The sequence below is a fragment of the Eriocheir sinensis genome, unplaced genomic scaffold, assembly GCF_024679095.1.
Source record: "Eriocheir sinensis breed Jianghai 21 unplaced genomic scaffold, ASM2467909v1 Scaffold1, whole genome shotgun sequence".
Classification (NCBI taxonomy): Eukaryota; Metazoa; Arthropoda; class Malacostraca; order Decapoda; family Varunidae; genus Eriocheir; species Eriocheir sinensis.
In genome coordinates, this window is record NW_026110295.1 from 2,083,940 (window position 1) to 2,111,507 (window position 27,568).

General features: G+C 46.1%; 1 protein-coding gene across 1 annotated transcript; it reads right to left on the reverse strand.

Annotated features, from left to right (window-relative positions):
- Positions 1–498: 498 nt before the first annotated feature.
- LOC126988853 (uncharacterized) lies at positions 499–27,294 on the reverse strand. Its single transcript, XM_050847263.1, has 5 exons — positions 27,235–27,294; positions 22,545–22,849; positions 13,884–14,038; positions 5,253–5,350; positions 499–928 (listed from the first exon to the last, which is right to left on the reverse strand). Exons 2-5 carry the CDS (start codon positions 22,735–22,737, stop codon positions 499–501), a joined length of 876 nt encoding a protein of 291 aa, XP_050703220.1. The 5' UTR covers positions 22,738–22,849; positions 27,235–27,294.
- Positions 27,295–27,568: the final 274 nt, after the last annotated feature.

Here is a 27,568-nt window from a genome sequence, read left to right on the forward strand (position 1 = left end):
GCAACTTCTTCTTTTTCCCTCTCCTTCGTGTTTGCTTCCTATGTTTAATCACGTCAGTACTTGAGCCAACGCTGCCATTGTGAGGGGTAACTAGTGTTTTTTTCATGTTCTACTCATCCCTGTTCTTCCTCTAAGGCACAGCAAGTTCATCGCCTCCCTTCAACTTCTTCCCTCTCCTTTGGGTTTGCTTCCTGCTTCCTCACATCGGTACTTGAGCCAACGCTGCTATTGTGAGGGGTAACTAGTGCTTTTTCATATTCTATCCATCCTTGTTCTTCCTCTAAGGTACGGCCACTTCATCGCCTCCCTTCAACTTCTTCTCTCTCCTTCGGGTTTGTTTCCTATGTTTAATCACATCGGTATTTGAGCCAGAACCGCCATTCGTGAGGCCATTAAGTGCTTCTCCAGTGAACTTCCTTCCTCTTCCTCCCCAGCCTGAGACACACACCCTCTCTCTCCTCTCCTTCTTGAACTTTCAACTCACCACCGTTCTGAAGGCTAGTGTGTGTTTCCTCCTGGTGTGGTAATGTGGGGTCTTCCTTCCCAGCCTGAGACACACACACACCACACCTCTCCTTCTCTTTGTCCTTGAACCTTCACTGACACCACCATCTGAAGGCCAGTGTGTGTTTCCTCCTGGTGTGGTAATGTGGGGTCTTCCTTCCCAGCCTGAGACACACACACCACACCTCTCCTCTTTGTCCTTGAACCCTCACTGACACCACCGTTCTGAAGGCTACTGAGTGATTCCTCCTGGTGTGATAATGTGGCGTCTTCCTTCCCAGCCTGAGACACACACACCACACATTTCTTTTTCTTCTTTTTCCCTGCAGTGGTGTTGGTGTTGGTGTTGTCTGGCAGGGAGCACGGCACGGCTACAATGGTTCCGTCAGCGCACCGGTCCTTCAACTTGTACTCCTCCAAATACCTGGAAAGTGCCGAGGTGTGAGAACGTGGTTTGGTGAGGGAAAGGATGTATGGCTCCCCCTCTTCCCTTTCCAACACTTTTTGTCCCCTCTTATCTCTCTTTCCCTTTCCTCTTCCTTCCTCCTTTATTTTCTACTCTTCCTTTTCCTTCGCTTTCCTTTCCATCACTTTTCATCCACTTCTCTCTCTTTTCCTTCCTCCCCTTCCATTCCCTTCTCTCTCTCTCTCTCTCTCTCTCTCTCTCTCCTTTTCCTTCCTTCCCTTCCCTTCCCTTCTCTCTCTTCCCCTTCCTCTTCCTTCCTTTCCTTCCCTTCCCTTTCAGTCACTTTCTCTCTCTCTTTCGTCCCCTTCCTCCCTTCCCTTTCTTCCTTAATTTCCCCTTACTCCCTTTCCTTTATATTCTCTTGGGAGGGAGGGAAGGAATGGGGGGAATGGAGGTGGCCAAAGTCTCCTATCCCTGTGGCTCTGTCAGTGGCGTCGTGGGGTTGTTGGCGCCCGGGGGCAAAGTCTATTATGGCGCCCCCAAAGGGGTGAAGGGCTCTTTTCATTTGAGTGTACTAATCTTGGCAGGAAATGTTGGCCTTTAATATTTCAGATATACTGTGTTGAAAACAAAGCATTCTAATTTGCATAATAATATTCTGGAATGATAGAACACAAACCAAATTCGCAAACTAGAATAGTTTATTTTATTAATAATAGATATAATTAATTAATTATTAGCCCTCATAAATAAATTCCAAAATGTTGATAAGATAAATAAAATGTAGACTATAGTAAGGCATCACAGCAACCAGTAACTCTTAATAACCAGAGACAAATGGCAAATTAAACAGATATGACTAAAATAGGAGATAAACTTTAGTAAAAACAGGGGCTAAGAAAATCATGAAAATGTACAAATTGTTGCCAGTATAGAAGTTAATATTAGAAAAAAATGTATTTTGTGGTAAAGACTGAATAGTTATAATGCCTGGAAAGAAATCTGATAAGAACAAAGATGAATTAGTTCACTAATAATAAACCTCACTTTTCTTTAGAGAATGTTTTAGCATGTGGCAAACTAATGAACACAAAAAGATTAAAGTGCTGGATGCTTAGGGCCAACAATATGCAAGGAAATAAAACGGTATAAAGCTTTAAAGGGTAAAGGTAATTAGACAGATATTGATAACAGAAAACCAAACCAAAGAAAAGGGTTGACAATGAATTGAAGGTTATCAAGTACTGATGCACGACACAATGTATTTATCTTTCTAGCTTTTACAGCTGAAAATTTATCTACCACGTCATCAAAGTTTATTTTGTCTGCGATCTCTTGCTCTACACTTAGTAGACCTAAGGCCGACAACCTTTCTTGCCCCATAGACGTTCCAAGGTACGACAAGATAAGTTTCAGTTTACTAAATGATCGCTCACAACTAGCAATTAATACTGCAATGGTCAGCAGGATCTAAGGCCAACCCGAGGGTTTGGGAAAACACTTTCATCCCCATATTGTACAATGACACAAAGTAATTCCTGTGTGTTAGTGATCAGAACATCATCTCGTGTCTTAAGCAGCATTCTGCAATCTACAATTTCACTGAACAGTTCCAAGCCATCTAAGTCAGTGTCACAGAAACTTGCCACATCAATGCACCTTTCTGTGATGTATGCTTCATTGGCTGTAGATAGCAACTCCTTAATATCCAAAAGAAAGCCAAACTTTGAATCCAAGCTAAGCAATCTGATGAACCGTTCGCCCATTTCATTATGCATTCTGTCAATAGTACCTTTTAGCAGACGTTGCATCTCATTTTCTGCTGAGAGGTCTGCATCATCACCAGTTTCACCAGGCAATTTTTTCTTCACTCCACGTCGTCTGTCAATTCTTACATCCCAAGCATGACAGAGCTCCTTTGCTTTTTTGATAGATGTCTGGCAGATTTCCTGCCGATTAGCAAGGAAATAAACTTGCAACGCCTGGATATCTTGTGCTGCCTCATGGAAATTCATTTTTGGATCCTGCAGTCGCTTCTGGACTCTGTCAATCTTGGTAAGTAAAATGTTCCAGAAACTTAGTGCAGCAAAGAAATCAAATGTCAAAATTCTGCTCAACAGCTGTGTTGCTTCACTTCTGGTATCTGTTGTCTCCTTCAAATCACTTCCCATGGTCTCTAAAAGTTGGACCAAATCCCCCACATTTTCATGTATGGGTCGAACTGCATCAGCTGCATCAGCGTGTTTCAGATTCAGCTTTCACAGATATAGGCAAATTCTTCTTCAGTGTCTCCCATCGATAGGTTGACCTTGAAAAGAAAACATGCACTGCCTGCACAGTTCCAGAAAATGTGACCATCACCACCTCATGACTAGCGGAATGAACCCCAGCCAGATTTAATGAGTGGTTGTCACAGTTCACATATATTGCTTTAGGGTTCACTGTAACAAGTCTTTGTTGTACTCCTTATTTGTGTCCAGACATGACAGCAGCATAGTCATGACACTGAGAACGAGAGTCTTCAAAAGGCAAGTGATCTTTCTCCAGCTGCTGCATTGTTACATTTACAGTACTTGCTGCATCCTTTTGGTGTACTTGAATAAATCCAAGGAAACTTTCTTTCACACAAACTGTTTTTTCTTCATAGTTTATCTCTACATATCTTATGATCTCTGACATTTGTTCCCTGTGTGCAGCATCTGGAGTTGAATCAAGCATTATACCGTAATACTCAGCTCTTCGGATGTCACTCAGTAAAGTGCTTCCAGCAGTAGATGCAATAATCTGGATGAATTCATTGTGGACTTCAGCAGACAAATATGAAGGGGACCTTGGATTTTGACAGACATAGTCCAGATGGTTTTTCATGGCAGGATCAAACTCTGCAATTAGTTTTAAAAGGCCTCTGAAATTTCCAACATTATTTTCATCTGTTTCAGTGCAGGTTATATTCTCTCTGTGACCTCTCAGTGCTAAATTTTGTTTGGACAGATATCTAATACAGTGCAGAATTATCTTGAGGGTTTGTCGCCACTATTCCTTCTCTGTGGCAATGTGCCCTTGAAGCTGTTTGTCAATTAGTCCTTCCTTTTCAACAAGGCGCCTTTCCATTTCTTTCCATCTTGTGAAAGAGTCACGATGTCTCTGACTATTTTCATGTGCAATGATTTTTTCTGGCTTTTTCCAGCTGCTAAAACCTCCCTCTAGCTCTAGGGAAGAACAGTGGCTGGCAGTCTCTGTCGAGGGAAACAGAAACACGAGAAGCAAAACACTGCACTTTTGACAGCTGAATAGACTAACCAAGACCAAAGCACTTCTCCTTTTCTTTTGCCAAGGCGTTTTTGAACCGTGCTGTAGTCACTGACCGCTTGTTTTTAACTGCAAACGCCCCGGACATATACTGGAAAAAACTTGAGCCTCTCATTAAAATTTCTGTCTGCAATGCATCTGATATAGTCACTTTCCTAGACATGTCAAATTTGAGAAATCCAACATCTTGATGCTCAATAACGCATAGTATTTTCTTCATTGCCACACCCAATTCGTCCTGTTGGATCACACCTGATGGTACATCCACTTGGGAGGAAACTGAAGATTTTTGCTTGTTTGTCTTAGGAGGAGGAGGAGGAGGAGGAGTGTGTGTGTGTGTGTGTGTGTGTGTGTGTGTGTGTGTGTGTCTGTGTGTGTGTATGTGTGTGTGTGTGTGTGTGTGTGTGTGTGTGTGTGTGTGTGTGTGTGTGTGTGTGTGTCTGTGTGTATGTGTGTGTGTGTGTGTGTGTGTGTGTGTCTGTGTGTGTGTGTGTGTGTGTGTGTGTGTGTGTGTGTGTCTGTGTGTGTCTGTGTCTGTGTGTGTGTGTGTGTGTGTGTGTGTGTGTGTGTGTGTGTGTGTGTGTGTGTGTGTGTGTGTCTGTGTCTGTGTGTGTGTGTGTGTGTGTGTGTGTGTGTGTGTGTGTGTGTGTGTGTCTGTGTGTGTGTGTGTGTGTGTCTGTATGTGTGTGTGTGTGTGAGACTCTGTGTGTGTCTGTGACTGTGTGTGTGTGTGTCTGTGTGTGTGTCTGTGTGTGTGTGTGTGTGTGTGTGTGTGTGTGTGTGTGTGTGTGTGTGTGTTCTCCTTGATCCATTGCATAAGTGTTGTCCATTGCCTATCCTCAGCAGCTATTTCCCCATGCAGGTATAATAAAGAGTTTCATAGAGTTTCACCTTCCTCTGATGTCCACTCCTCCCAACATGCCTCTTTGCAATTGAAAACCCCATCATGGTTAGATTGTCACTCCCACTTAACAATGTGTGTGTGTGTGTGTGTCTGTGTGTGTGTCTGTGTGTGTGTGTCCCTGCTACTCACCTGACGTTCTTGGGGTGTGGCCTGGGGTGCACCGCCTGCCCGGACAGAATCCACTCTGAGGGCACCACCACACCCCTGCACTGCGCCTTCAGCCTCTCCTGTGGGGTGCACAATCAGGGTCAGCCTCACCACCAGCACGACAAGCTTGTAATAGTGCACAGCATGCTAATTTTTCAAGTCTTATTTTAAGAAAGAAAGGACATCTTCAGTGCCGGCAAATATGATTCATCTCTAAGATAATGATGACGAGAGGAGCAAGGAACTACCAAATAGTCACACCTTGGTTTACGAGTGCCTTACTTTATGAGCGTTTTGATTTATGAGCAAAAGAAAATCACAATAAATGTCTTGGTTTACGAGCGGTGACTTGGCGTACGAGCATCCTGTTCGTACAAGTCGAGACGTGAGCGTGGGTTCCTGTTGTTCGCAGCAAGACAAGAGCGCTCAGAGCGGAAAACAATGGGAATAGGGTCTCAAGCTGGTATCACACTTGGCCTTTTTCCTCCAGCCGTGTTGGTGGTAGGCGCAACAGGCAGCTACAGCTTTAAGCCGTTATCTGGCGATCAAGAAATACCCCAACACGAGCAAGACTTACCCAAATCTTGAGAAATCCTTGCGTTTCTTGTTCTCGTGTGTCAGATTTTCAAGAAGTCCCCCCAATTCTTGGCAAGAATCGGGGGTGTGGCACAAGCCGCGGCGGGGCTGGCGACACAGGTAAACACACCGCGCCGCACCTCCTTAGGCCAAAGGCGATGACCATTTCCTGAGATTCTTACGGGTAACCCTGCCAGGTGGGGGTGCATACAGATTCACGATGCTACTGTTGTGTTACTGCTGCACCAGACCATTTGAAAGCATCACTATAGGTATGAAAACATCATCGTCATCAGTAGAAACAAGAAAGTGAAGAGATGCCATCGGTCGGTATTTTGTTGAGAAAAGGACGTCTTGAAAAATTCCGTCTCGTGCAGTGACGCAAAGTAGCAAGAGAAAGGTTCCTAATGAACTGGAGATCTCATAACTGTGACTAAACCAATGCGTGTTGTCCTTGATGAGTGACAAAATGAGAAATTGTGTTGTTTCATCTAGTTATATGGACAAGAAAGAGCGCTCTGGTGGATCACAGGGGGGATGGAAAACAGTCTCAAGGAAGGGGGGTAACTCTTGATTACCAGGTGACGTGCGTCACACACGACCAAGATCGGCTGCCCATATCCTCAATGTAAACAAACCAGTCGCCCTGTATTCACATCTTCTTCTTTGGACCTGTAACACTTTGTATCGCTTCTTAGGTCCTCCTCCTCTCGGTCCACTCTTCACGGCACTGTTTGCAAAAGTAAGAGCTGTTGTGGCTTGTGCTGCTGCCGCTCAAACTATAAGCTTGTTGCTATAGTTTATTGGAAGGAAGAAGCCGTTGTGGGTACGATCATGGCTTCAGAGACGGGAGGACAGGAGTATTTACCCAAACCAACAACTCACTCCCGGTTGACCATACAGGCAACCACGGTTCCTTCTTGCTCCAAGGGCTGGAGGAAAACGCCCAGTGTGACACCACCTTAGTCCACTTTGCACACTCTCAAGGGTAGCACCGCGCTCCTGTCCGCGTACGTTTGTGCTCCAGTGTGCGATCTTTGTGTTTTCAGCACTGTATTATTTAGATATTATGCTATATTATTATACTATATTATAAAAAAATATTGATTATCATTGCTAGTTGTTTGTAGAATTATCTTCATTCTGCGTAAAATAACATGTAAAATGATTTTTATGTTAATATTTTTTGGGATATGGGACACATTAATGGGATTCACATTAGTTTCAATGGGAAATTCGTTTTGGCTTACAAGTGTTTTGATTTGCGAGCAAAATTCCAGAACGAATTAGACTCATAAACCAAGGCATGACTGTAGAGGCAAAAGGTATTGTTTACTGCACTGGAAGTTGTTTTTAGAAATGATAGGAGTGTTTGTACTATAAAAAAAATGATCCGTGGGTTTATCATGCAGATTAACTCAGATGGCGGCAGTATTAGAAGAAAAGCTCCCCAAAATGAATGGTCTATATATAGTCGCTGCCGACCTTAGGACCGCAGCACAAGTATAGTTACACCACATAAGGGGTGTTTTAACTATTGTTTATATATAGATTCAATCACAATCAAGTGTTGTTTTATTTCTGCCTCACAAAACTGACTGGCTGAATACTGAACAGAAAGTCTAATGTGATCCTGGGGTTTGATCTTCACACCAATGCAATTTTTATGGCATCTTCTTTGTTCCTGTAGCCGTCTGAAGGTTAAGCTGATTTTGTAACACAGGCTCACTAAATGGAAGGCTTGCTGCTTACACTGTCGCCCGAGTGTGTCTCCCAGATGACGTGCTGGCAGCAGGCAACCCACACTGCCACCAGGATAGAACACACAGTAATGGATTTAAATTAGAAAAGTATAGAATTAGGAGGGAAATAGGCAGGCCTTGGTTTAGTAACAGGGTGATGGGGGAATGGAATAGACTCAGCAATTACATAGTGAGTGCAGGGATGACAGCTTGTTTTATGAGTAGACTTGATAGCTACATGGACGAGGATGACAGGTGGCAGTGGGGGGAATCTGGAGCTGCCCTGTGTAGGACATTCAGCCTCTTGCAGTCTCCCTATGTTCTTATGCTCTTATGTTCTTCTTATAAATGTCACACAAAATCTACAGGGCGTGGCTACCTGTTATTCAGTGCCCTGTTATTCATCGCTTCACTCTCTCATCAGCAGTTGTTTGTGGAAGAAGAAGAAGTCCCCGTTCTTTCAGCGCTGTCTGCTTGCTCTTCATAATTCTATCATAACAGCCGGCCAGCCAGAGGTAGGCACCAACACACCACTTGGTCACTGGAGAACATGGAAACAGTTAGGAGCAGAAGTGTGGGTGAGTAAAAGTGTGGGGCGGGGCCAGGGTGGGGAAGGGGCAACATGGGGCGAGGCCAGTTTGGGGCAGGGCCAGTGTGGGGAGGGGCCAGGGTGGGATAGGGCCAGGGTGGGGTGAGCAGCATGCACTAAGGGTCAGGTTCTTGTCCTCATCAATCCCTTGCTTCAACATTCCCACATTTCTTTGACCATAGCACCATATGCTCAATTTTCCTTGTTTCTGCATGTCAGTAAATGTATATCTAGTAATCAGTGATTCTCTTCCCTCCCAACAGTTCACACCCAGTAAATACCATTGAAATAACATTAAAATAACCTTTATTTACCATGATATCCATTTAGCATCAATTCCTTTGGTATGTGCTCTCTTATTCTGTGGCTCTGGGTGCAAGATGCTGTCCTTAACCCGTCCGCTGCGATTGACACGGATTTGGCCTTCCCTGGTAGCCTGGTAACATATAGTCCCAGGTCTTTCTCTGGCTCTGTGGTGGATAGTGGGGTGTTTCCCATGTGGTATTGGTGTGCTGGATATCCCTTCCCTGGTAGCCTGGTAACATATAGTCCCAGGTCTTTCTCTGGCTCTGTGGTGGATAGTGGGGTGTTTCCAATGTGGTATTGGTGTGCTGAATATCCCCTCCCAAGGTGCAGGACTTTACATTTTTCTTCACTGAATTGTAGCAGCCACTTTTTGTTCCATTCCTGTAGCTTGGTGAGGTCTTCTGGTAGGAAGTTCATAGTCAAGGGGTTAAAACTGGTCTGCCAGATTGGAACACAGCGATTCCTCAACAGCTGTACAATTAGATGGTCTTGAGACTGGGCTTCACTCTCCCTCCCCCCCCACACACAAATGCTTCCCGGCCTCCCTCCCGCTGTCCCTTCTTCCTGACCTCACTCTCCCCTGTACTGTAGCCTCCATTTTGTGCATTTCATTTTAAAAACCTCCTTATAATGTTGAACTTAAATCTTGCGTTGGTCTTTAGGTAACAGCCTGTGATGAGGGTGGTCACACTCTCCTACTCTGCGGCTTTGGTGCTGGCGTGCTCCAGCCACTGACTGACTAACCAACAAGGAGGCTTTTCTGTTCTCTCCATCTCGACAGCCGTTCATTTTCACACCACAATTTAATTCTTAGGAGTGGGTTTTCTGCTCCTCATCTCCTCTACCATGACAGTTGTTCATTTTGATTTAGCACACAACCCATTTTTCCCTTTTTTTACGTCCTGACCTATAGCACCGGTGGGCTTTTTTGGGGGGGCGTGGTGCAGGCAAGTGTTTATAGTGGCGCCATCTGTTCTTGGCTCATGCTGCCCCCCGGAGCTCATACTTGACTCACTTGGACAGTTCCTCTAGAGTCCGGGTTGATGGGTGGTCTTCAGGACAACATGTGGGTAGTCGTAGGCCACTCGGCGGTGACTGGAAAATCCCAGGTGGTAGAAGCGGATTCGAACCCGCATCGTCCACGCTAAGCACTCAGCCACCGCCAGTTCCTTTGGGAGGCATCATGTGTTAGGGGCACGGCCTCCTGTACCTGATTCTTGTGGGTGTTTTTCATGTTCATGGTACAGAAGAAGCCTTGTCAAACTATCACTAGGCTCATAACACTACCCATGGAAGTACCCACAACAACCTCTATGATAGTCTTGTCAGTCTATCACAAGGCTCATAACACTACCCATGGAAGTACAAACACAACAACCTCTACCAAAGCCTTGTCACACTATTACTGGGCTCATAACACTACCCATGGAAGTACCCACAACAACCTCTATGATAGTCTTGTCAGTCTATCACATGGCTCATAACACTACCCATGGAAGTACAAACACAACAACCTCTACCAAAGCCTTGTCAAACTATTACTGGGCTCATAACACTACCCATGGAAGTACAAACACAACAACCTCTACCAGAGCCAAAGCTATTACTGGGCTCATAACACCACCCATGGAAACACCCACAGACACAACCCAGGACTCTCACCGCATCACAGCCGTCAAAGTAGGAGAGTTTCGGGGATTCTGTCCGGCCTGCTCCTTCTGGCTGCTGCGTGTGTGGGGTCAGTGATGCCTTGAGGGGCGAGCGGCAGGTTAGTCAGGAGGCGGAGGGGATGATGGAGGGGCTGGCCACCACCACCACCACCCACACCACTGCCATCCTTGGTCAGTCTGTGCTCCTGGTCACCCTGGTACTCCACACTCCTGTTGAAAAGGTGGACTGAAATCAACACTGTACTGACTGGCCTTGTTCTGCTGATCAAGCTACACTGTGCAGGAATAGTGGTGCTCATACTGTCCTGTCTACATGTCTCCTCTGCTCCAATTTATCCTTAACTCCTTGACTGCGAATTCCTACAAGAAGACATCACCAAGCTACAGGAGTGGAGCAAAATGTGGCTGCTACAATGCAATGAAGAAAAATGTAAAGTCCTGCACCTTGGGAGGGGATATCCAGCACACCAATATACCACATTGGAGACACTCCACTATCGACCACAGAGGCAAAGAAAGTCTTGGGAGTATATGTTACCAGGCTACCAGTGAAGGCGACATCTGTGCCAATCTCAGCGGACGGGCTACATTTGTGGGTGTTTGTTAAGGCAAAATCCGTGCCAATCTCAGCGGACGGGTTACATTTGTGGGTGTTTGTTAAGTCTTGTGTTTCTGCACGCACCACTGCCACTTCAGTCATAAAAAAGATCTGTAATCCTTCAACAGAACACATCACTGTTTGTAGGTTTGACCACTCATGAGAGCAAATGTACCTGAAAAAAAGTAGTGTGCCTCACCAATAGCATTTAATTGGTGTCTGAAAAATGGCATTATTTAAGTGATCTTGAAATACATACCCATATAAGGGGCTGATTGCTGCCTCCATCCCAGAAACTTCACCCAGTTTTCCCATTTACAACTTTCCTAGCACCAGATTTGTCTTGCTGAAATAATAGATTTTTGACTGATTTGTCATGAGTAATATAAAACACCTTAACCCCTTGACTATGGATTTCCTACTAGAAGACATCACCAAGCTACAGGAATGGGACAAAAAGTGGCTGCTACAATTCAATATGAAGAAAATGTAAAGTCCTGCACCTTGGGAGGGGATATCCAGCACACCAATACCACATGGGAAACACTCCACTATCCACCACAGAGGCAGAGAAAGACCTGGGAGTGTATGTTACCAGGCTACCAGATCCAGCACACCAATACCACATGGGAAACACTCCACTATCCACCACAGAGGCAGAGAAAGACCTGGGACTATATGTTACCAGGCTACCAGTGAAGGGATATCCAGCACACCAATACCACATGAGAAACACTCCACTATCCACCACAGAGGCAGAGAAAGACCTGGGACTATATGTTACCAGGCTACCAGTGAAGGGATATCCAGCACACCAATACCACATGAGAAACACTCCACTATCCACCACAGAGGCAGAGAAAGACCTGGGACTATATGTTACCAGGCTACAAGTGAAGGGATATCCAGCACACCAATACCACATGAGAAACACTCCACTATCCACCACAGAGGCACAGAAAGACCTGGGACTATATGTTACCAGGCTACCAGTGAAGGCCAAATCCATGACCATCACAGCGGACGGGTTAAGCTAAACTTGATAAACTGAGATTTGGAGACAGGACCCCATGTGTATCATGTATATCACAACTAAGTAAATACAACTAGGTATGTACACCATTTAAAACCACAGAGCAGAGAACACCTGAGCCCGGCGACATCATTCTTTTCTTTTGTGAGTGTTTCTCGCGGCAGAATAAGTGAGCATTTACACCTCTAACATTCTGGTAGTCATCGATGAGTCACTGTTGAGGAAAAAGTTAATGGATAAACATAATCCAGCAGAGAGGGAGAGAGGGAAGTGGAGAGGGAGAGAGGTGAGGGAGAGAAAAGAAAGTGGGGAGAGAGAGGGAAGTGGGGAGGGAGAGAGGAAGGGAGGGAGAGAGAGGGAAGTGGGGAGGGAGAGAGGGAGATGGGGAAGGAAAGAAAGAAGTGGGGAGATAAAATGGAAAGTAGGGAGGGAGGGAGCGAAGTGGGGAGGGAGAGGGAGGAAGGGAGGAGAGAGGGAAGTGGGGAGGAGAGGGAACTGGGCAGGAGAGAGGGAAGAGGGAGGAGAGAGGGAACTGGGCAGGGAGTGTGAGAGAGCGAGCTTGGGCAGTAGTAGTAGTAGTAGTAGTAGTAGTAGTAGTAGTAGTAGTAGTATAGTGAATCCACGAGGAACTGGTGGATTGGGGGGTTTCTGCGGGGATCTCTCCTCCCGTACCACGCTGCCACATCTCTTGTCTCCAATTGTGGGATTAGAGTCAAGGTGTTAAGTGGACCACCATTAGCCTCCCTTCATGTCCTCCTCCTCCTCCTCCTCCTCCTCCTCTCTCTCTCTCTCTCTCTCTCTTCTCTTCTCTTCTCTTCTCTTCTCTTCTCTTCTCTTCTCTCTCTCTCTCTCTCTCTCTCTCTCTCTCTTCTTCGGGGACGAGAATACAGGCTGTTTGTCGTGCACTCATGATCCAGTTTGGCGCAGACTCTTTCAACAGTTCTTTCACTAACATTAGTGGCTCTTGCTGTTCTTGCAGTTACTCTTGTGAGTGGTATGATAAATCCTCTGTTGTTTTTTCGTCTAAAAAGTACTTGTTTACATTGTAAATGAGTTCTTTCTCGGCTGTGCAGCCAAGGACGTGGAGTGGCAGGGAGAGGGAGGGAGGGGAGAGGCGGGAGCGGGCCACCCATGGGCCCACCAGCTGACCCTTCCATGACCTTGAGAGAAGTGACCTGGGCTCTGGATGTGTAGAATGACAACGTTGGAATACAACCCTGTCAAGCGTCGTGGTATTTATACAAAATATTTGTTATTATCTTAAAAACGAAACAATCAACGCTATATGACCTTATTGGATTATCCAATTATTCAATTAAATTCATTTAAAGGTAGTAAATAACTGGCATATGAGAGGAAGCGAGAAGTGTTGAGAGTGTGTGGCAGGGTGCGGGGCGGGGCTGACCCGCACCTCTCACCCCCCATCTGCCAGTTCCTCCTGGATTGACTATAGTAGTAGAAAGTAGTATCGAAGAGTGGAGGTTGGGTAGGGAGTGTGGGGGGCAGCAGGAGCAGGAAAGGGGATGACAGAGGAAGGGGTTGGGTTTTAAATAACAACTCTACAGCATGTCACAACCCACTGCCTCCAGAGCAACAAGCCAAGCCACCAAAACTCTGTGCACCTCACCACTAAAGTTATGATTTCGTTGTGGTCTAGGAAGTCCTCAGAAGTTAGCATGCCTCTACTACACACACACACACACACACACACACACACACACACAGCCTTAGTGATGGAACACGGGCGTCTTGTGCTGGACTGAACTCTAGTGGTGAGGTACAGAGGGTTGTATTGAAGGTAAGGCATCATGACATTCTAAATCTTATTGTAGAGCGACATCACTCCAGCAATGTTATCACTTCCATCCCATAGCTTGTCCAAATCTACTTCCCTTCCTCTCCCTCTCTCTCAGCCATCCCATCTGCTACTACTACTTTTTTTTTTACAATAAAGGAAACAGCTTAGGGGCCAAAGAAAGAAAACAATAATGAAAAAAAAGCCTACCAATCACTGCTCCTATAAAAAAGTTGAGGAGTGGCCAAAAGAAATCAATTTACTATTACTACTACTACTACTACTACTACTACACAGCACTCACCCGTCCAGTCTTGAGGTGAGCTGCTTGGCCAGGAAGGGAGAGTGTGGATGGGGCAGCCGTGGCCACCCTCGCTGTGCTGGCCTCTGCCCTGCCTGACGATGGCCTGCCCTGTATGCCGGGGCCATGGCCATCCTTGTGCCTCAGCCCCACACACCCTGAGGAGAGGAGGGCAGTGTGTGAGGGGGAGTTGCTCACAAAGAGACTGCTGGGGGAGTGGACCGGGCCTGGCTGTTGGCTGTGTGAAGGGTACAGGCAGGAGGAGAGGGAGGGAGGGAAGGAGAAAGGTGGGGAGGGAGAGAGAGAAGTAAGGAGAGAGGGAGGGAAAAGAAGGGAGGGAGAGAAGGAAGTAAGGAGAGAGAGAAAAATAGAAGGGAGAGAGAGAGCGAGAGAGAGAGAGAGAGAGAGAGAGAGAGAGAGAGAGAGAGAGAGAGAGAGAGAGAGAGAGAGTTGACAATGTAATTTTTTTGTTTGTTTTAACAATAAAGGAAGGAGATCAAGGACAACAAAAAGAAAGTGTATAAAAAGCCCACTAATCGCTGTTCCTATAAAAGAGAGAAGTACAGACACAGGTTTCTGAGGCTACTGACAGCAATCTCTACTCTGTTCCCTCCTACTATCTCTATCCTAAATTTCAATCCAAAGCTGGATGTTGCGCCTACGTGCGCAACGACATCACTTGCTCTCGTGCCCACGACCTTGACTCTTCTGAATTTTCCACCATCTGGCTAAGACTTCATTGTCACTCTATTACTAAATACATCTGTGCTGTTTATCTCTCACCTAACTCTACCAACTATGTAAAATTCTTTGACTATTTGAATTCTAAAGTGGAGCACATCTTGACCCACTCTCCCTTCGCTGAAATCTCCATCCTAGGAGATTTCAATGTTCACCACCAGCTTTGGCTTTCATCCTCTTTCACTGACCATCCTGGTGAACAAGCCTACAACTTTGCTATCCTCAACGACCTAGAGCAGTTGGTCCAGCACCCTACACGTATTCCCGACCGTCTTGGAGATCGGCCCAACATTCTAGACCTCTTCCTTACCTCAAACCCTTCTGCTTATTCTGTCAAACTGTTCTCTCCATTGGGCTCCTCCGATCACAATCTTATTTCTGCATCCTGTCCTATCGCTCCTGTACACCCTCTGGACCCACCAAAGAGGCGATGCTTCTGGCATTTTGCTTCAGCTAGGTGGGACGACCTGAGGATGTACTTTTCCGATTTCCCGTGGAATGATTATTGCTTCCAGGATAGAGACCCCTCTGTGTGTGCTCAGCGCATCACAGAGGTGATTGTCTCTGGAATGGAGGCATTCCTCGTTCTTTCTCTACTCCTCACGCTAAAAAGCCTTGGTTTAATCATGCTTGTTCTCGTGCTGTCAATGATAGAGAGGTAGCTCACAAAAGGTACCAGAGCCTTCAAACTAATGCTAATTATGAACTTTACATTTCTGCCCAAAATCGTGCCAAATCTATTCTCCGACTAACCAAAAATTCTTTCATTAATAGAAAATGTCAAAACCTTGCTTTCTCTAACTCTTCCCGTGACTTCTGGCATCTAGCCAAAAACATCTCCTCCAACTTCACTTCTTCATCTTTCCCTCCACTCCTCAGTCCTGACGGCAACACTGCCGTCTCATCTATCTCTAAGGCTGAACTCTTCTCTCAAACTTTTCTAAAAACTCCACTCTGGACGATTCTGGGCATATTCCTCCTACTCATCCCCCCTCTGACTCCTTTATGCCTGTTATAAAGATTCTTCAAAATGATGTTTTCTATGCCTTCTCTGGCCTCAATCCTCAGAAGGCTTATGGACCTGATGGAGTGCCTCCTATTGTCCTTAAAAACTGTGCCTCCGTGCTGTCACCCTGCCTGGTCAAACTCTTTCGCCTCTGCCTGTCAACATCTACCTTTCCTTCTTGCTGGAAGTATGCCTTCATACAGCCTGTACCTAAGAAGGTGACCGCTCAATCCCTCAAACTACCGTCCTATTGCTTTACTTTCTTGTCTATCTAAAGCTTTTGAATCAATCCTTAACCGGAAGATTCAAAAGCACCTTTCCACTTCTGACCTTCTATCTGATCGTCAGTATGGGTTCCGCAAGGGGCGTTCTACTGGTGATCTCCTAGCCTTCTTAACTGACTCTTGGTCATCCTCTCTTAGCCGTTTCGGTGAAACTTTTGCTATTGCGCTGGACATATCAAAAGCTTTTGATAGGGTCTGGCACAAATCTTTGCTTTCTAAACTACCCTCCTACGGTTTCTATCCTTCTCTCTGTACCTTTATCTCCAGTTTCCTTTCTGACCGTTCTATTTCTGCCGTGGTAGACGGTCACTGTTCTTCCCCTAAATCTATTAACAGTGGTGTCCCACAGGGTTCTGTCCTATCTCCCACTCTTTTTCTGTTGTTCATTGATGATCTTCTTTCCAAAACGAACTGTCCTATCCATTCCTACGCCGATGATTCCACTCTGCATTATTCAACTTCTTTTAATAGAAGACCCACCCTTCAGGAACTTAACGACTCAAGGCTGGAGGCTGCAGAACGCTTAGCCTCAGACCTTACTATTATTTCCGATTGGGGCAAGAAGAACCTGGTGTCCTTCAACGCCTCAAAAACACAGTTTCTCCACCTATCCACTCGACACAATCTTCAAAACAACTATCCCCTATTCTTTGACAACACCCAGCTATCACCTTCCTCAACACTAAACATCCTCGGTCTATCCTTAACTCAAAATTTTAACTGGAAACTTCATATCTCATCTCTTACTAAATCAGCTTCCTCGAGGCTGGGCGTTCTGTACCGTCTCCGCCAGTTCTTCTCCCCTGCACGGTTGCTGTCCATATACAGGGGCCTTGTCCGCCCTCGTATGGAGTATGCATCTCACTCCACTCCACTCACACAGCTCTTCTGGACAGAGTGGAGGCTAAGGCTCTTCGTCTCATCAGCTCTCCTCCTCATACTGATAGTCTTCTACCTCTTAAATTCCGCCGCAATGTTGCCTCTCTTTCTATCTTCTATCGATATTTCCACGCTGACTGCTCTTCTGAACTTGCTAACTGCATGCCTCCCCCCCTCCCGCGGCCCCGCTGCACTCTACTTTCTACTCATGCTCATAAGAACATAAGAACATAAGAACGCAGGAGTCTGCAAGAGGCCGGTAGGCCTGTACGAGGCAGCTCCTTTGACCCTAAGCTCCCGTGTATCTAACCCCACCTAATATCGCTGTCCATGAATTTATCTAGTCTATTTTTGAATGTGACAATTGTATTGGCACTCACCACATGACTGCTAAGCCTATTCCACTCATCCACCACCCTGTTAGTAAACCAATTTTTGCCTATGTCCCTGTTGAATCTGAATTTATCCAGTTTAAACCCGTTACTTCGTGTCCTACCCGGTTCTCTTACCAACAAAACCTTATGAATGTCTCCCTTATTAAAGCCCTTCATCCATTTATAAACCTCGATCATGTCTCCACGCACCCTTCGCCTTTCTAGAGAATGCAAGTTTAACTGTTTGAGTCTTTCCTCGTATGGCAAGTTTCTCAACCCTGAATCAGCTTAGTCATCCTCCTCTGCACCGATTCTAACATTTTGATATCCATTCTATAGTAGGGTGACCAGAACTGAACCGCATAGTCAAGATGAGGTCTAACTAATGCTAAATATAGTTTGAGGAAGACTTCGGGGCTTCTGTTGCTTACGCTCCTTGAAATAAATCCCAGTACCCTATTAGCTCGATTTCTAGCTTGAATGCATTGTGCCCTTGGACGGAGATCAGAGTTCACTAAGACCCCTAAATCACTCTCGCACCCAGACCTACTTATTAGAGTGTCATTTAAGCACTAGTTATGTGAGGGGTTGTTCCTACCAACACTCAGAATACTGCACTTCCCTACATTGAACTCCATCTGCCATTTATCCGCCCAGTCATATAATCTGTTGAGTTCACCTTGGAGAATACTAGCGTCCTGATCCGACTCAATTACTCTACCGATCTTGGTATCATCTGCAAATTTACTAACATCACTACTAATTCCTGTGTCTAAGTCATTGATATAAATAATAAACAAAAGTGGACCTAATACCGAACCTTGTGGGACCCCACTCGTAACACATCCCCAGTCAGATCTTTTACCATTGATTTGCACTCTTTGCTTCCTATTGCTAAGCCACGCCTTGACCCAGTTCAAAACTTTACCCTCTACTCCGTGAGCCTGTAATTTAAGCAACAGTCGTTGATGAGGAACTTTGTCAAACAATCCCTATACTGTCCAAACCCCTTATGCAAGAGTTAACCAGCATCTTCACTCTTTCATCCCTCACGCTGGTAAACTCTGGAACAATCTTCCTTCATCTGTATTTCCTCCTGCCTACGACTTGAACTCTTTCAAGAGGAGGGTATCAGGACACCTCTCCTCCCGAAATTAACCTCTGATTTTGGACACTTCTTTAACCTCTGTTCGGGAGCAGTGAGTAGCAGGCCTTTTTTCTTTTATTTTCTTTGCGCCCTTGAGCTGTCTCCTTAGCTATAAAAAAAAAAAAAAAAAAAAAAATCCAACCAAATTGTGGAGTCCATTTGGGCGGTGGACGTGGAATTCAGCCCACACGGGATTCAGCCCATGGAATTCAGCCCACGCGGGATTCAGCCCACGGAATTCAGCCCACGCGGGGTTCAGTCCACACGGGATTCAGCCCAAGGAATTCAGCCCACGCGGGATTCAGCCCACACGGGATTCAGCCCACACGGGATTCCGCCCACACGGAATTCAGCCCACGGAATTCAGCCCACACGGAATTCAGCCCACATGGGATTCAGCCATTCAGCCCACGATTCAGCCCACGCGGGATTCAGCCCACGGGATTCAGCCCACGAGTTCAGCCGCGGGATGCAGCCCACTGGATTCAGCCCACACGGGATTCAGCCCACGCGGGATGCAGCCCACAGGATTCAGCCCACACGGGATTCAGCCCTCGGAATTGCGAATGAATGAACACACTCTCTCTCATCACGTATATATATATATATATATATATATATATATATATATATATATATATATATATATATATATATATATATATATATATATATAAAAGGCTTGCTATGGTGCTCAACCTCCTCGTGGTGCAAGCTGGGTTCGGCGAATAGAGCACTAACTACTGTAAAAATAATGAATAGTCAAAGAATAATATTGCTTTAAGTTATTTACTTTTCTTTTCTAAAAATCCGTTCAGTAGAAATGGTCATATTTCTAAGGGTTCCATGTCAATTAAACCCCTATTCAACTCAACAGTGTGGGCCCGTGAGTTAAGTCCCGTGTGGGCTGAATCCCGTGTGGGCTGAATCCCGTGGCCTGAATCCCGTGTGGGCTGAATCCCGTGTGGGCTGAATCCCGTGTGGGCTGAATTCAGTGGGCTGAATCCCGTGTGGGCTGAATCCCGTGTGGACTGAACCCCGCGTGGGCTGAATTCCGTGGGCTGAATCCCGCGTGGGCTGAATTCCATGGGTTGAATCCCGTGTGGGCTGAATTCCGCGTGGGCTGAATCCCGTGTGGGCTGAATTCCGTGGGCTGAATCCCGTGTGGGCTTAATTCCGTGTGGGCTGAATTCCGTGGGCAGAATCCCGCGTGGGCTGAATCCCGTGTGGGCTGAATTCCGTGGGCTGAATCCCGTGTGGGCTGAATTCCGTGTGGGCTGAATTCCGTGGGCTGAATCCCGTGCGGGCTGAATACCAATGGAACCCATTTGGGCGCAGGCTCCCGCGGGTCCTTTCCTCCCTCTGCTCTGCCACACAGGCCAACACCTGTCTCTTGCTCTCACATGTAAGGCAAAGGTAACATAGGAGAGGAAGGGACAGGTGTTGGGACTGTGTGGCAGAGCGGAGGGGAGAAATGGACCCGCGGGAGCCTCCGTCCAAACGGACCCGACAATTTGGTTGGACTCTAGGGATGTACCGACACCAAAATTTTGACCAATACTGATACCCCAATATTTGACCGATAGCGATACCTGTGCACTGATTAAATTTTTATACAACAACTCCAGCCGCTAAAGGGCAACATCAAATGTTAAGAAAAAAAGACCCACTACTCGTTGCTCCACCATACAAGGGAAGTGTTAACACACACCCCCATGAGTTTCGACAAGGGGCGAGAGAGGAGGCGCCTCATGAGGTCTACTTGACTCAACTAGGTTAGCTTTATTAATTGCCACACATTTAGGCAGAAGACTGTGAAGAGATCCCCAGACCCTGGCAGCGTGCTCCGCTGCGGAGCGACCGTCTGACCGACTGAGGCAGCCAATTGAGGCAAGTGAGGTGAGTGGAGGGGCTCCGCCAATCCCGCGCCGAAGCTACTAAACCTGTATTGTACGCGTCCGCGGTGCCAAAGGCTACACTGTATACTAAGTATTATACACAGTACCCTCTAGAGTTTCGCGCTTGCTTCATTCCGAAGGTATGGCGCTAAACTCGAGGATCGCGAAACTCGAGGTATTGAAATCCATGTAAGAGCGCTTTTTTTTTTTTTTTTTTTTACTTTACTCCCTTGTTATCACAATTTTTTCGACTTTACTCCCTTGTTATCTCAAAATACGTACCTTGGTAATAGGCAGAAAATGGGAAGTGAGAACAGGTTGTTTTAAGCCGCAGTTGAAGGCGGCTGTCTCACAATTGGCTGGCAGTTCTGAAACTCTGAATACACGCTTGTGATCCACGTGGTGTTGTCTGCTAAAGTAAGGGTGATCGCTCGCGGTCACCCGTGGGACAGTTGGACAAACCTATATTTTTCTGGTAGTTTTCTGTGTTATGAAATAATCTGCTAACTCTTTATGTTAAAAATTATTAAATCACTCATATCATGATTGACTTTTCAATGCCTATTGAATGTAAACTGCTGCCGCCACCGCAAAATAGCTCCCAGAGAGGCTCAACTTGCTTACTGTTTCCATATTTCCCTCACCGCTCACAAAGATCACAAGCAGACAGACTAGAACAAAACCAGGCAAATTAATACTTTTAATGCTGTGTATTCCCACATGTGTGGTGGACACAGAATTACTAATTTCATTGGGGAGATATTTCTCACAACACCGGCCAGTGTAGTGGACGTTCTTCTTCTTTTGACCTGTAATGCTTTGTATCGCTTCCTAGGTCCTCCTTCTCCACAACATGCACTTGGGGCCGCTTTCACAGTCATTTTGTTTGCTAATGGTGGCAATCGCCGCTATGGTATTTCCACGTGAAACTGGTCAATGGGTAGTGGTGGCTGCAGGGTTAGCCCAGCCCCGCACTAACCAAACACTTTCAACATCTCTCGCCTCGTGTGCAGCCGCCACTACCCCGTCGGCCAGTTTCACGTGAAATACTAAGCGACGTCACAACATTACCAGATTGTCGTACTCAGCCGATTATATTTCCCGACATCTTACCCCTAAACTGTCTTCTGGGCTCCAATAACGAAACTCATTTATAGTTATTGTTAAAAGAGTTAGATGTTTCCTGGCAATAGTTAGGCGTCAGAAAACAATAAATACTATGCTTGAGTACAACAATCTGGCAACGGTGAGCGGCGATCGCCGCCATTGGTAACGGTCAAAACAAACAAGTGACTGTGGAAGCGGCCCTAAGTTACCTAACAGTGCGCACTTATACACTTCACCCTGAGCTTAGGTGTTTTTCTGTCCTTTTCTCTCGCTGATTTTGCTGATCTATGCCCTTTTGCTATTTTTCACTATTACTTTTCACCATCGCTGCCATGCATTACAGGTCAAAAGAGGAAGAAGAAGAAGAAGAGGAAACAATGCCGGGAGATCTACAATTTTCATTAACTGGAGAAAAAGTTTTCTGGACTGTGGTTCCCCAGCACGGGGTGTTCTCTCATCTTGTTAATCAAGTAGTGAGCAAAGCAGCTCTGCCAGTCCAATTTACGAGTCTCTTGGTGGGCCATCTTCCACTGCTCCTCAGCCACTGCCGTCGTCTGTTTGTTTACATGCAGCCGTGAGGTACCCACGCTCATACTCACAACCGTTTTCCATTCATAAGGAAAACCAACAACTTGCTACCGGTTGGGCATACAGGCAACCGCGGTTGCCCATGGCCCCAATGGTTGGACACCGCCTTTTAAGGCAGCACACATGACGCCGACGCTAGGTAGACGTGACCCGTATATTTCAGAGCAACGCGAAACTCGTGGCGGTAATGCGCGAAACACGTGATGTAAGAATTTAGGACTAAGCGCTAAACTAGAGGATCGCGAAACTCGGATAGCGCTAAACTCGAGAGGGTACTGTACTTGTATTGAAAGTAATATGAATCATATCGCTTAAAGTGATGAAAATTAAATCACGGAAAATTCCAAACTATGTAGTATCATGATACTAGATAATTACACTTTTCTAATATTTTTTCAGTAATTTAGAAAATCAAATTTCTATTGAACAAAATTATATTTGCAACGAGTGACATGCGACGTACAAAACTACTTCAGGTATCGGTATCAGCAGAAAATCAGCCGATACCAACATTCATATAATGTGCCGATACCGATACTCATAAAATGTGCCGATACCACCGATACCAATACATCGGCACATCCCTAGTAAAAAGAGGCCAAAGGAGAGGTCAGAGTGCTTAAGAATACTGCTTGCTTACCTGCCTTGCCCTGCGCCCCGGCAAGGGTTGTGCGCATCTTCTCCAGCAGCATGAAGGCCTGCCTCTGGTCGCCTTGGCTGGGGCTTCTCATCAGATGCCTCCGCTCTGCAGATTTCATTCTTGGCGGCTCCCTGCGCGGCCGTCCTCCACAGGGTGAGGTCACACGCCTCCCTGAACCGTGACGCCTCCTCATCTGAGCTGCTGGAGCCAGACGTGGTCCTCGGCAACACAGCTTCTTAGTCTTCTTGAGGGCTCTATCACTGTGAGCGGCCTGGCAGGTGCTCACGCTCCCCTACACTGCACACCTGGGGACAAGCATTGCACTGAATGACACACCCAGAGTAATACCCCATCCCTCTCTCCTTGGCCCCACCGTGATACCTTACTAGATTTACATACTTGGCTTCTCTTATTTCAACAACACATCAGAGCTTGACACTTTTTGCTCGGACAAAGCGTACTCTTCAACTTCTTTTCCTACCATTGTCCATGGAAATGGCTAAACGGGAGTCAAGTGGAGGAATGCTCCTGTTATGTGGCGTTAGGTCTAATTAGATTATTATTATTATGATTATGATTATTATTATTATTATTATTATTATTATTATTATTATTATTATTATTATTATCATTATTATTATTATTATTATCATTATTATCATCATTATTACTGAGATTCATGAAAGGGCTCCGATTACCTAACCTAATCAAAACAAACTCCTACCTAATATAACCTAACTTGACCCAACCTAACTAAAGCATATCTAACATAACTATAACCTAATATAACCTAGCCCCCCAAGCTGCCATGGGCTAGGCCGCACTCTTATACTTTATACTGTTATACATCAATATTTTGCAGTTTCCTTATTTTTCTGTAGGGTATTTACCCTTTCACGCACCAAAAGATTAATAAGTTTCTCTTTCCACTGCGACATCCGTCTGGGGCTCCCCAGGGGGCGTTGCGGAATGGCCTGACTGTGCGCCGAAAAAAAAATTCATGTTATCAATTTCAGCCACGGGTATTCTTTTTTCCTGGCATTATTATACATCGTTCATTTTGGAAGAGATTATTCTGCCTTGCGAAGGAAAAAATATCAAGAAATGCAAATAAATAGCAAAGTTTACCAACTTGGAAAAAAAAAATTGATTAAAGAAAAATAAGAAATGCTTACGTTCATCACCTCGTAGCTCAAAACTTTCTGAGACGACTTTTTATGATTTATATGCCAATAAAGATGATTTTATGAGGATTCCAACGTTATTATTGGAATTTTCATACGACCAGAAATTCTTGAGAAAATGGAGGAAAACTTTATTTTCTATCTCTTCTGTTCTCTCCAGTAGAAGAAACAGCTCAAGGGTAGCAAACACAACACAACGGGCAGGTCAAGGCGATCAAAATAGATGTCAATTTTGTCTGGAATAGAGTTTTGATAATAAAAACAGACATAACTATTAGCGCACCGCACTTATTTGCTGTCTGGAACAACTTCGCCAGACGCAATAATAATCATAATAAATAACACTAAGTCTCTCCCTGACACTCTCTGCTGGAGTTTTTTTCACTGTTTCCACCATCACCATCATAATCATCATCATGCTCTGTACAAGTGTGTCTCATTCTCTTTACTTGATAGTTTCTTAGCCAGATTTTCTACTAGTAACAGTTACTTGTCCCTACGAAAATAAAACAAAATATCGTATCACGGCACGATCACTTTACATCGGAAGTAAGAATAAATTTCACCAAACTGTAATCCAGGCTTACCAGGCTCCAGAGACAATTTAAAGGGGCAACAGTCCGTGCTCACAGGCTGCCTGGTGAGAGGCAACTCAGCCACGGGCAATTATCACGTCAAATCCAACGGCACGAGAGAGTTGACCATTAGTTTATTTTATAGGTCTAGCTTGGATCTTTGATTCAAAAAAATTTGATGCAATTTTGAACGATACTTTATTTTTGGCGATTTTTTAAAAAATTTTTTGACGCGTTTCGAGTCAAAAGCTCAGATGTAGACGATTCCATTTTGACGGGAATGGCACCATGGTGCGTGAAAGGATTAATTACTGCACTGCACTAGAGTAATATAATACCGTACAACACATAATATAATGCAAGAATTAGCCTCATGCGAGATGGCTGCCCTTATTTCCATATCAGCCTCCATCCCACATGAGGTTAACTCTGACATTATGTGTTGTATCATTACTCTCAGTGCAGTGCAGTAACTACTAACTAATGACTTTTGGAAAATTGAATACCAAAATAATGATGTATAAAGTTAATGACCGCAGCCTAGCTCATCGTATTTTGGCAGCGGAGGGTCAGGTTAGATTATATTAGATTCTGATTTATCAAATTTGTTAAGTTCAATTGTGTACAATAAATATGTGATACACCATTGCTGACCATGGCAGAAGAGGAAGCGACGGTCATCATCATAGAGGGCTGCCTTTAGTGCCATATTAGCAGAAAAATTACACTAACACTAAGGAGCGGCAATAAAGGAAATATTGGCTGTTGCTGAAAAAGGTCAGCCACCTCTTGCTGTGTTAAAATACATTATGGATGCTTTTTTTGTCCCTGAATGCAATGAAGTAAAGAACTTTCAGTTATTAGAAGAAATTTTGATATAACAATGCAAAACATGAAAACATGGGGGGGGCGTTAGGTAGGTTGTTAAGTTAGATTAGTTTAACACGTTTAGTGCAGCGCGGCTGACTACCCTTCACCCTTCACATATTCCAGAGTATAAAATATGGATAGACGGATGTTCTACGGCCACTCAGCGTCATCTGCAGAGAATGACAATGACCCCGATGATGATGCAAGTTTGGATGATTCATCTGATTCAACCTCCAGGACAGAAATGATATCAGTAATGAAGGCAGCAAGGTGGCTTCAAAGATAGCATAAAAGGTGTCCACTTTGTCAGGTGTGTGAGGGAAACCCATACATGTGTGTCTCATGTTTTGCCACCAAGCATGCTTGAAATGGAACTGGCATTGTATAGCTTATAAATTATTTACCCCAAACACACAACACATACCATGCGAAACAACCTGTATTGCTGGCCGGGCTTTATATAACCAGCCACCTAAAACATTAAAGAAACAACTCCCTAGTAGAACACACGCCCCACCTTGATGCTCACCACACACCTGTACACCCAACACCTTCCCCAACACTCTCACAGCCCCCAACACCTGCCCCAACACTCACACAGCCCCCAACACCTGCCCCAACACTCTCACAGCCCCAACACCTGCCCCAACACTCACACAGCCCCAACACCTGCCCCAACACTCACATAGCCCCCCAACACCTGCCCCAACACTCTCACAGCCCCCAACACCTGCCCCAACACTCACACAGCCCCAACACCTGCCCCAACACTCACACAGCCCCTAACACCTGCCCCAACACTCACACAGCCCCCAACACCTGCCCCAACACTCACACAGCCCCCAACACCTGCCCCCACACTCACACAGCCCCCAACACCTGCCCCAACACTCACACAGCCCCCAACACCTGCCCCAACACTCACACAGCCCCCAACACCTGCCCCAACACTCACACAGCCCCAACACCTGCCCCAACACACACAGCCCCCAACACTCACACAGCCCCAACACCTGCCCCAACACTCACACAGCCCCCAACACCTGCCCCAACACTCACACAGCCCCCAACACCTGCCCCAACACTCACACAGCCCCACACACGAGCCCCAACACTCACACAGCCCCAACACCTGCCCCAACACTCACACAGCCCCATACACCTGCCCCAACACTCACACAGCCCCCAACACTCACACAGCCCCCAACACTCACACAGCCCCTTACACCTGCCCCAACACTCACACAGCCCCCAACACCTGCCCCAACACTCACACAGCCCCCAACACACACACAGCCCCCAACACCTGCCCCAACACTCACACAGCCCCAACACCTGCCCCAACACTCACACAGCCCCCAACACTCACACAGCCCCCAACACTCACACAGCCCCCAACACCTGCCCCAACACTCACACAGCCCCCAACACCTGCCCCAACACTCACACAGCCCCCAACACTCACACAGCCCCCAACACCTGCCCCAACACTCACACAGCCCCAACACCTCACACAGCCCCAACACTCCACTGCCCCAACACTCACACAGCCCCCAACACCTGCCCCAACACTCACAGCCCCCAACACCTGCCCCAACACTCACACAGCCCCAACACCTGCCCCAACACTCACACAGCCCCCAACACCTGCCCCAACCCTCACACAGCCCCACACACCACCCCCAACACACACAAACCCCCCAACACATGCCCCAACCCACACACAGCCCCCAACACCTGCCCCCAACACTCACAGCCCCAACACCTCCCCCACCACTCACCCAGCCCCCAACACCTGCCCCAACACTCACACTGCCCCAACACTCACACAGCCCCCAACACCTGCCACAGTGCCTATGACTCACCTGTCACCAGTAATAATAGGAGGATGCGGCGGAACGCGACACCGCCCCGGCGGCTGGCCGAGAGGTAAGCAAACACCTTTTTCCCTCCTCAGCACCTTTAGCGGCTTACTTAAGGGCTGCCATTGTCTGTGAAGTCTCGTACGCAGCTGCTGTAGGCTGGAGCACTGTATCAATACTCGGATATAGCGTAAAATACCTGCAATGATGAGGATGCTGGATTCAAGATAGTTAAAGGCGGCCTTGAACTTGATATTGACGTCACAGGTGACTTGGGATTCCTTGCCTTTGTAACGGGGCAGCTGCTGAGAAAGAAAAAGAAAAATCAGAACACACAGACAATATCCTGCGTGTATATGAAATGCCAGAATTATTTTCTCTTTCCTACACTCCCACACTACCATCTGCGTGTAAAGGCGGACACACACTATGCGACAAGGAGACTATAGAACAGAGAGGGGGCCTCTATGGGAGAGTAGTAGTAGTAGTAGTAGTAGTAGTAGTAGTAGTAGTAGTAGTACACACAGTACAGG

Excerpts from the sequence above, each read along its gene's own strand:
- LOC126988853 (XM_050847263.1), bottom strand. The coding sequence starts at position 22,737 with ATGAGGAGGCGTCACGGTTCAGGGAGGCGTGTGACCTCACCCTGTGGA. Across the intron at positions 5,351-13,883 it reads CTCACCTCAAGACTGGACGG|GAGAGGCTGAAGGCGCAGTG; the intron begins GTGAGTGCTGTG and ends TGCACCCCACAG. Across the intron at positions 929-5,252 it reads CCACACCCCAAGAACGTCAG|GTATTTGGAGGAGTACAAGT; the intron begins GTGAGTAGCAGG and ends GGCACTTTCCAG.